The sequence below is a fragment of the Lipotes vexillifer genome, unplaced genomic scaffold (assembly GCF_000442215.2).
Source record: "Lipotes vexillifer unplaced genomic scaffold, Lipotes_vexillifer_v1.1 scaffold818, whole genome shotgun sequence".
Taxonomy (NCBI): Eukaryota; Metazoa; Chordata; class Mammalia; order Artiodactyla; family Lipotidae; genus Lipotes; species Lipotes vexillifer.
The window spans coordinates 80,439-91,262 of NW_006771890.1; the positions used below are offsets into that span (position 1 = coordinate 80,439).

Here is a 10,824-nt window from a genome sequence, read left to right on the forward strand (position 1 = left end):
CATGTCTGTGGACTGGGTTTAGGTGGGAAGGAGGGAGCAGGTAGGCGTGAAACAAATGTTCCCAGGGTCCACAGTTCCTCTGTGTTCAGCAGATTTATAATTCCACTCACAGAGCAAACGGGCTGGTGCAAGGCACCCCCTGCTCAGTGCCCCTCCATCCTCTCATGGAATCCTTGCCACATCCTATGAGGCAATTGCTCTAATGCCCAGTTTTAGATGCATAAACTGAGGCTCAAAGAGATTAACTACCTTGCTCAAGGTTGAAGTGGGGATGGGTCTGCCTCCAAGACCCTCTCTGGAACCCACACACAACCTGCCTTCCTAATTCTCAAGGGAGAAGGAAAATAGGCCTGTTGGAAGAAAGGGAAAGGAGTGTGATGGGGTCAAGAGCATGAGCAACTGAACCTGACAGGGGCGAGGGCCCAGGGGGTGGAGAGGTGAGAGGTTGGAGGCTGGACAGCAGGTGGTGCTGGGCTCCCGAGGTCACCCAAAGAACCAGACCAGGCATAAGCGGGGGAAAAGGGATGGGTCCTGTGTTTACTAATGCCACATGTTTGGGGTTTAGTGGATTCTGGGGGTGACAGGGCTAAAGAAAAGTGGTTAAATCACCAGTATTTGTAATGTCCTCACTTCTCGCTCCTTTGCTGATCTAGCCGTAAACAGGCCTTGAGTGGGTTAATAGGAGCGAGGGTGGGGAGAACAGAGCTTGGGCTGGGGAGGGGGTGGGGTGGACAGGCTGAGGGTGAGGAGCAGAAGAAAAAGCGGGCAGGGAGGTGCATACACAGGAAATGTAGGGAGTCTTGCTATGGGTTGTTTTCTCCAAGGCTTTCAGAGCTGCATTTGCCTGTCCTACCTCTGTTCTCCTTCCATCCTCCCTGGGCTGTGCAAGGTGGGCTACTGACAGATGAGGAAACCGGGGCACAGAGAGGCAAGACCTCCTGCCTATGATTACAAAGTGATGGAGTGGCCAAAGTTAGCTGCCTTCCCACTCCTTGGTGGTGTCACCTGGGGTCAAGGCCACAAACAGACAGGGGACCATGGGGTACAGACAACTTTTTCTTTGTAAAGCAACGTAATTTTTGGCCAGATTTGTTTCTCCCAAACACTTTTTTCTTTTTTTCAGTAAGCGGGCCTCTCACTGTTGTGGCCTCTCCCATCGCGGAGCACGGGCTCCGGACGCGCAGGCTCAGCGGCCATGGTTCACGGGCCCAGCCACTGCGCAGCACGTGGGATCCTCCCGGACCGGGGCACGAACCCGAGCAGGGGGACTCTCAACCACTGCGCCACCAGGGAAGCCCTCCCAAATACTTCTTATGCATGCTAATGCCTATGCAAAACAATGACCTTAAATTCTTTAAGATGAGATAAAGACTGAGGTGGGAGAGGAATTGTGGGAGGAAAAGTCATGGAAGGTCAGCGAGGAGGTTTAAAACATTCAAAATCGTGGATTTCAAACTTGGTGGGGTTTTTTGTTTTTGTTTTTAACAAAAGAACCTTTTTTTCAAGCAAATTCTTAGACTAACCCCTAATTTTCAAAACAGATAAAAAGGGTGCTGCTCCAGTTGGAGTTGTAGCTGGGCGGCCCGTCCATCTCCTCAGGCACAATGTTATCACTACAGCTCAAATCCAGCCCTTGTTAACCCGAGGGAGGAACGGAGCCCAAAGGTAGATGGTACCTGGCACGTGCTCAGTGCGCCACAGTTGGTAGAGTGAGGGAGGCTTGTTCAAGGTCACCCATTGAGTTAGAAAAGGGCAGCCAGGCTGGAATATAACCATGTATGTGACACCATGGGCCCGCTTAGAAAGCAAAACTCTGTTCGTGTACTTCAGAAGGCAGATATGGACCCAAGCGGACTTCCCTGGTGGTGGTACACATGGAAGGGATGCCGTGGGCAGGACACCTCTGGGTTCTTCCCTCCAGAGCCTGGCTCTCAGCCATGTGTTTATAGGGTTGCTGCAGGGAGAGTTGAAAAGAGCCGAGGATGAGTGGCCAGTGCGCTTGGGCATCTTGCCATCAGCCCTGCATGATGTCACTCCCACTTACTAAAGAAAAAAAGAAAAAAAATGCAGGTAGCTCTATCACTTCTATTGCCCCACAGAGCTGGACATCTGCACACCTGCAAGAACATCCTCTTGTCATTGGAGAGATGCCACTTAGGGACTTCACAAGCCACATGAGGAAGAAAGGAATCTTCAGCTCTAGCTCAAGAACATAAAAATGCACTGTGCTAATCTGGTTTGTTCATAAAACTGTTGTGTTAATGCCCTGGGGGAAACAAAAAGGAAAGCTATTTTAGCAACATTCCCTAGTTTGGTTGGGATTACGTGTGGGGGAAAACATTCCCGTTTCCCTCACGGCTAAGGGCTTTGGTTCTCCTGGGTCCTCATGGTTCTCCCTGCCTGGCCGTGCCAGTCCCTGATGAGGGCTGGACGAGAGTGTGCCCTGAGCCCAGGGGAAGCTGGGGCTAGTCAATGCTGGGGTTCACAACACACACCTCCCGAAAGGACCGAGGCTCCTGTGTCACCCAGAGTTGTCTCATAACTCTCCTTCTGAAAGATGCCCTCTGGTCCCCCTGATGCCATGCTCCCTGGTGTCAACTTTTGTGATTTTCAAAAAGCAGTGCAGAGAAGTGAGTGAAGAGCCACAGTGAGTCAGGCTTTCATTTCAGACTCCCCTTCTCTCCCGCCTGACACGGCTGCATGGAAGCCGCACACTATTAGTTCCACATAATTGAAAAGTGTGTCAGGATCTCTCAGACACGAACCCGAAACATGCTGCTCATTGTCACCTCCAACGTGACTAATGCAGTCGTGTCTTAATTAGTCATGTTTCCTGCGCTGACAGCATCAGAGCCCCGTTCCAAGGCCCCAGTTTGTGATGCGGATGAGATTAAAGGACTGAGAGTTGCCAGGTTTTCAGGTCCCCTTCCCACTGAGCACTCTGAACCCAGGTGGACTCTGCCAAGTGCATTGGTCAGATCAGGGCAGCACTGTGACAGTAGAGCCAACAGGGACACATTTTTGGATGGAGGGAGGTAATGAGACAAGTAAATGGTGGACTAGAACATTCCCTCACAAGTCGGTTGTTACATCACAGGCCCTTGGGCAGCTCCTCTGAGGCTGAAGGGGCAACTCCGGATGAACTATGCCACCTGGCCCAGCCCCTGCCCAGTGAGAGCTGACTGAACTGGGCACTCATCTGCCCCGAGGGTGGGCCATCCACTGGCTCCCTTATGACCCATGGCCCACAGTAGCTAGCCTGGGCCAGTTCAATTTCTCCTCAGGGGCTTTGTGTACAGAACAGAGCTTAAACCCGAGAGGAGAGACTGCAGGCAGGAGATAAAAGGTGGTGAAAGAGACTGTCTCAGGACTTCCCTGGTGGCACAGTGGTTAAGACTCCATGCTCCCAATGCAGGGGGCCCGGGTTCGATCCCTGGTCAGGGAACTAGATCCCACATGCATGTTCCAACTAAGAGTTCACATGCCACAACTAAGGAGCCAGTAAGCCGCAACTAAGGAGCCTGTGAGCCGCAACTAAGACCAAGTGCAACCAAATAAATAAATAAATATTAAAAAAAGAAAGAAAGAGACTGTCTCATCATTGGAAGAACGTGGACCTCTACCCGAGAGCAGCGCCTATTTCTGGGAACTCCTCCTCTCATTGCCCACCAGCCTGACTGCCCACCGTCTGGGCCCCAGGACAGGTGGGTATCACCCCAGTGTGAAGCCAGGAGGAGCACAGAAACCAGGAGCTGCCCCAGCACCCAGCACCTGCTAGCCTCGTGGTGAGGCAGCCGTCCAGGCACCCCCTCTCCTCCTTCTAAAGCCCCCGGGGCCCTTTGTTCATTCAGCCTCATAGGCGCAGAATCCAGGGCCCTTCAACTCTTCAGGAACCTACAGAAATGACTGAGATGGAAAAAAATTTACTGGATCCAAACACAAAGCTTCAAAGCTGATGCTCAAATGTCTATAGAACATATCACCAGGAGAGTTAGCCAACCACAACTCCTGCATACTTACATACCTGTTATGCTCAATGTGGGACAGGGTGTACTGTAACAGCTTTGACAAGCTGTGGGGAGGGGTTTCCATGAGCGTGCTGCAGCCTTGACAGGGTTCTGGGTGCACCTACTCTGGTGAGGACCCCGTTCGTGAAGGGAAAGACCTAACTCCCTACAGTTCACCTCTAGCACTTTCCCTCTAAGCCATACTACCCCAGAAGGATGGAGAAGCTGACAGGCCAAGAGTTGACTGCACTTTGGGACAGGGGCACCTAGCAACTTTGGCTAATTAATCTGGAGGATAATTAAGAAGTATTTATAAGAATTCCTTCATTAGGCCCCTAAAGGAGGCTGAACTACATTAGGAGCCCACTTTCCCTATTTCACTCTGATACACCCAGATGGTTCTGATTAAGAAGGAATGACACTAAGTAGGGGGACTAATTCTGCCACAGTAATTGGGGTCAGACTGATGAGGCAAATCAATGAGTCTTCCTTTCCCCGCAAACTCTTCAAATAAAACACCTTTCTTGCTACCCTTGAAAGTTAATTAGGGACTTCCCCAGTGGCCCAGTGGTTAAGACTCTGTGCTTCCACTGCAGGGGGCATGGGTTTCATCCCTGGTTGGAGAACTATGATCCCACATGCCATACAGCATGGCCAAAAATAAATAAATAAAATAAAGTAAAATAAAATAGAATTTTTAAAAAAATCTAAAAAAAAGAAATTTGGGCTTCCCTGGTGGTACACTGGTTAAGAATCAGCCTGCCAATGCAGGGGACACGGGTTCGAGCCCTGGCCTGGGAAGATCCCACATGCTGTGGAGCAACTAAGCCCATGCGCCACAACTAATGAGCCCACGCTCTAGAGCCGTGAGCCACAACTACTGAGCCTGCGCACCACAACTACTGAAGCCCTCGCGCCTAGAGCCCGTGCTGCACAACAAGAGAAGACACCGCAGTGAGAATCCCATGCACCGCAATGAAGAGTAGCCCCCACTCACCTCAACTAGAGAAATCCTGCGTGCAAGAATGAAGACCCAACGCAGCCAAAAATAAATAAAAATTAAAAACCCTGTTTAAAAAAAAAGAAATTAACAAATATCAATAAAATATTTACAACATTAAGGATGTTCACTCAGGTAAATAGCAGTAAAACAAATCACTTTCCACCTGCATGTGATTGGCTCAGAAGTCTCATTTCCAAATAAAATACACGAGTCAAGCAACCGAATGAGGAAGATATAAAGGTGAAGGGGTACCCTGGACTCCCTAAAAACCACAGGCCTAAAATCACACACTTGTCCTCCCTGCCCTGATATTAGTTCTGACCTGCCAAAAATGGCTGCATATTTAAAAAACATGACCAAGACAAGGACAGGCCAGACAGAGAAGATAGGAAAGAGAAAAGTGCTATCAACAATGGGGAGCACTACTTTGGGCAGAAGGGAAAGGCAGAGAATAAACTGCCAGGCCTGTCAGTCTGGGACACAGAAAGCTCCATCACAGGGGCCAGGAATCCAGCCCCTCTTTCAAAGTCAGAATCATGGTCCTGTAACGTCAACGTAGGGAGAACCGTTCTGATGAGGAATAAAAACGATTCACATACTCAAGGTACTTGCCCACTTTCCTTTTGAAATTTAAGAGTTTTTGTTTCTTTTTTGGAAGGAGTAGTATGAAACATCTTCACAGAGATGTGAAGAAAATAATTTATTCATTTTAAAATGGGGAAATTGACCTGAAACTAGCAATATGAATACATGGTTTTAAAAATAGACAGGAGGGAGGAGGTGCCCTGGTGAATTAGGTGGTAAGTGGCAGGGAGTGGGGCAGAGTATACAGCATCTCCTGAGCCAGAAGTCACAGCTGAGGAAGCATTAAGTAGCACAGCAGCATCCACTCACGGAGGGACCTGACAGGCCAAACCTGAAGACACCAACACACATGTGGCCAGAGCAGCACAGAAAGAAGAAATGCTGTCATCCTCACCAACAAAAGCTTCTTCGTTTCATAAACGGATGTGCTTTAGAGACTTGTCTCCATGGAAAAGTAGCCTCACTGTATTTTGAGTGGCACTTAAAGCCTCAAGTGTAAGTCCCCCCCAAAACCCTTCTTGGGTAACGTAGGGCAGCTCAGCACCCATGTATGCAAGCACACTGAGGCACAGGTGTGGCTCTAGGGAGACGGGGGAAAGCCCCAGAGTGAGTGGTTGGGCCCAGCTGTGCTCCAGGGAGCAGCAGGGACAGAGCCAGAAGCCATGGGCTGCAAAGGGCCTGCTGCCCAAGTGCTGGAGCCCGGGAAGCAGGCGTTAGTAATGGGACAACACCCGCTTCCCAAAACCCTGGGCCACGGGGACTCCTCTTTCTATAAACGGGGAAGCAGGCCACAGGAAGCAGCCCCCGGTGGCCGTCCCAGCTGGCCATCTCTCAAGAGGTGCTGGCTCTGACTGCCGAAACCCTGTGCTGATAGCAGAGCCCGGCTGCATGGCGACGAGATGAGCATGAGCCCTTGCTGTCAGACACAGAGACTCTCCAAGCTGGAGAACAGAGTGGGAGCTGTGGTGTTCCTGCTCCCGAGGAGGTGGGGCATCAGCATTGCTGCTCAGGCAACGGCAGCTGTCTTCCTGGAGCTGGGAATGGACACTGTGAACACGAGCATGACTGGCCCTAGGCACTGCCGCTGGTGAGGATAATGGGGTGTGCCAACCTCAGTTTGCCGAAAAAGCTGGTCCCAAAGTCCTGCCCCAGAGACGCAGAGGCCAAAGGTCTGGAATGGATCCTGGAAACCTACATTTCTAACTTGCAATCCAGGTGATTCTGAGGCAGGTAGTGCGAGGACCACACTTTGAGTCTGGGGTCAAGTGGGCAGGGGTTGGGTGACAGGGTTCTAGGGGAGAGAGGAGTGGTCAACGGCAGCAGAGAAGGGACTTGTGAGGGCTGGAGGCCCATTTCTGTGCATTCAAAAGACAAAAGAAAGTACTTGGGGGGCCTTTCCTGGTGGCACAGTGGTTAAGAATCCACCTGCCAATGCAGGGGACATGGGTTCGAGCCCTGGTCCGGGAAGATCCCACATGCTGCGGAGCAACTAAGCACGTGCACCACAACTACCGAGCATGCACTGTAGAGCCTGTGTGTCACAACTACTAAGCCCACGTGCCTAGAGCCCGTGCTCCGCAACAAGAGAAGCCACCACAATGAGAAGCCTGCACACTGCAACAGAGTAGCTCCCGTTCGCCACAACTAGAGAAAGCCTGTACTAAGCCCCGTGCCTAGAGCCCGTGCTCCGCAACAAGAGAAGCCACCACAATGAGAAGCCTCCACACTGCAACAGAGTAGCTCCCGTTCGCCACAACTAGAGAAAGCCTGTGCGCAGCAACAGACCCAACTCAGCCAAAAATAAATAAATAAATAAATAAATTTGTTAAAAAAAAAAAAGTACTTGGGGGTGGGGGGCTGCCTTCTGTGTGTGCCACCCACCCTCCCCACGGGGCAATCAGTTCTTCTGAGGTAGCCTGACCCTGCCTTACAAAACATGACCAAGCCCATGATTCTGGAGGGCCTCTGATTGTTCAGTGACACCTTGCATTTAGCTACTTTCCCTGCAATTAATATGAAGCATTCTCTCCTTGAATAGATAAAAAGGTGTCCAGGTGACTGGGTCCTAGTCTTGGTGCACTGGTGGGTCTTTATCCTTGGCCTCTTGGCTTTGGCTCTGGGCCAGTGGATTTAAATGTGTGCATTTCAGCCAAACTGCCATCTGATACAAGCTTCCCTGCTCTCTGGGTGTAAACATAGAAAGTTTGGGGACGTGGGGCTAGATGATTGCTAGCTATTACCACCCAAGATATAGTCTGCGCATGTAGCTCCAAAGGTCAATCACATCTAATTAATTCATACATTACATCAGTTAATATAGTAATACATTAATGAAAGAAGAAGAATGCTTTGCTGCCTGAGAACAGCACCTGCTGGGTGCAGGGCAGGGAGGCAAGCCTTAGCCTGGGCTCACACTGTAGCCTGAAGGACCAGATCCGCAGGCCTGCCAGTCTGGCCCTGGGGCTGGAATTCTGGTGTACTGACCAGTGCTGGAAGTAACAGGTCAGCGGGAGAAGGGTGTGATTCAGTGACACATGCCATATAGAATTTACCCTATTTCATTCTGATGGAAAAAAAGACACCTCTATTCAACTTTAGTTGTCATCTGTGCAATCTCCTCATGAGAAGTTACAGCCAACTGCAAAGTGGTGTTCCCTTCAGAGTAGCTCATGAAGGATCACAGTGTCCTTCAAAGCCCTCCTCTCTCAAGTGGCCAGCCCAGAGGTCGTGAGCCAGCTTGCCCCTGCTGTGGGAAGACATGTGCTGCCCTGGGGGTGGGGGTGGGAGTGGGGGACAGCCATGAAGGGGAGAGACGTGACTCTGCCTGGCTAACTGTGGGAAATGTGATCTGAAAGACTGTGTCTTCATTTCTTAGACTTCTCATTGAGCAATATTTCTTCTTTGCTAAACAACCAGGCCACAGTGTTGATGTGGGGAAAGCCACAACTCCAGGGCCAACTTGTTCTTGTTTGGTGCACAACATCACATAACATCAAGTCTCCTTCCGGCTTTTATGGAATATGTTAAATATTCCTGTGGAGGGTAAAGTGGCTACATCTCTCCTTCTGGGCGAGAAGATTATTAACTATTATCATCCAAGATAGAGTTTGTTGGAACATGTAGTTCTGAAGGTCAATCACAACCAAAAAGAATTAACACATTATTCAAAAAGAAAAATGCTGATTACAACAAAATGGTGAAAAAAATAATTGTATCTATTTTAAAAGCTTTTTGGTCTTCCCTTAAAAATGGAACTCCTCCTTGCTGTCTGAAATCTCAAACGGATGCTAAGTGTTTGGACTGGTGATTTGCTCCGATGACTCACCTGTGTGTTGGTCTCACTCCACTACAGACCCCTAAATGGGCTCTTCTGCATAAAAAACATGTTCCACCCATAAAACCACCCCACAGCTGGTCCAGGTGCCACAGGGCTTCCGCGAGGTCATGTCGTTTTGTCAGTGAGTCTGGACACACCTAACTGAGTCCTAAGAAAGTGGATCAGCTTGGTCTCTGTCAGGAATGCTGTCCCAAGAGTCACTCCCAAACAGAGGGCCCCCACAGCGACGTGCACCAGCATGGCTGGCCAGCCCCGCTCACAGCAGAGGAACACCTGCAGAAAGAAACCACTGTCACTGCCCCAGGCCTCCAGCTGTACCTCCCTTCTCTGGGGCAAGCCACGGGGAGTGGAGGCCCTAATGCTCCAGCTTCCAGTCAGGTAAAGGCATGACACCTATGTACTAGGGTCTACTCTGTTCCCACGGGTACCACTGATCAGTCATTTCTATCATAAGATGCTGTCCCAGAAGCTTAGGGGAAGGGGTAAGAGGAAGCAAGTACTTGTCCAGCTGGGTCAGGCAGAGCAGGAACAGGATGCCTGGAACAAGGGACAGTGGACATGCTGCAAAATCATGTGGTGTGAAGGCTGCAGGGCGCCTCACCTCGGAAACAGCAGTAATGCCACCACTGAGGGCAAATGCCCCGAGGAGGACTGGTGACAGGAACAGGCTGGCCAGGGGCTTGTGGGGGCTCTTCCGGTAGTAGCGGTGGATGAAGCAAAGGCTCTGTGTGATCCGAATGCCCATGTTGAAGCAATTGGCCAAGATGAAGCCCACGCTGCCACACCAATGGGTCAGGAGATAGGATAACAGCAGGAACGAAGATGAGAGGGCCAGCATTGTGAAATTGTACCTGGGAAGAGGGAGGCAAGCAATGCAGGGCAGTGGGTACCTGGTCCCAAGGCAGGGCTGCTGCAAAGAAAGTGGCTGTGAACATGAATTCACAGAAAGCACCTTCAAGTTCCCGCGATCCAGCTGATTTTCACAATATCGAATGCTAAGTGGACAACATGGAAATGTCACTGTCCCTTTCACCCCTGAATAGAAGAGTAAGAAAATGAACAACTCAACATATTTATGGTGTTTAAGGATAATAACTGGTTAGTTTAAGTGACACTGTGATCAAAACACATAAAAATCCTTTTCAGCCTGTCTTTAATGTGAGACACAACAATATGACATGGGTAACAATTACATGTGAACAGGCACTCTGACAGGTACTGTGAGGGGTGCTGGGGATGCACTGGTGGATGAACACACGGCCCTTTCCCTGTGGAGCTTGGATCCGTTTTATGGACAAGGGAAGCAGGCAGAGGGAGGCTAAATAATTTGCCTAAGGAATGAGCCTACACCCCAACCTGACCCCTCGCCCCTAAACTTTAGCACCTCATACTGCTTCCCTTGCAAAATGCAGAAGCCCCATAACCTTGGCCAGTGGATCTCACTCAAAGCAAGTGACCAGCTTCCATAATGAAATGGAAACAGGGAGCAAGGCCTGGACCACCTTCAGGGTTTCCCAGACTCTTACACATCCCTCCTCTGCTCTCTAGCTCTCCAGAGCTCTGTGGGTTCTATGACTGGAGGGATTATACTGCTCCTTTCACTTCTGTGATTCCAGAGCAGCACGCCACTTAGTTATCTTCAGTTTTCAGTTCTCAACTGAGTCTCAGCAGAGATAAAATAGCTGCCACAGTCTTCCAAAAGGCTTGTGGTACATCCATGAACAAAATTCCCCAGCATCTCATTTCTGCCTAGCATATAGCCGGCATTCTAAGTGTATAGTTGTTGAGGGAACCAAACTCTTTAGATCCTCAAGCTGTGTCAGCTGGGTTAGGAAACCTCAGAGGCCACCACTCGGGTTCTGTATAGGACGGGGGGGGGGGGGGGGGAAAAA

General features: G+C 50.2%; 1 protein-coding gene across 1 annotated transcript in view; it reads right to left on the minus strand.

The window, feature by feature from the left end:
* Window positions 1-8,138: 8,138 nt before the first annotated feature.
* Window positions 8,139-10,824, minus strand: part of RFT1 (RFT1 glycolipid translocator homolog) — a 39,082-nt gene continuing 36,396 nt past the window's right edge. Inside the window, exons 12-13 of the mRNA XM_007447220.1 lie at window positions 9,534-9,783; window positions 8,139-9,205 (exon numbers count right to left, since the gene is read on the minus strand). Of these exons, the coding sequence (XP_007447282.1) occupies window positions 9,038-9,205; window positions 9,534-9,783 (418 nt within the window). The 3' untranslated portion in view covers window positions 8,139-9,037. The remainder of the gene's footprint in view (window positions 9,206-9,533; window positions 9,784-10,824) is intronic.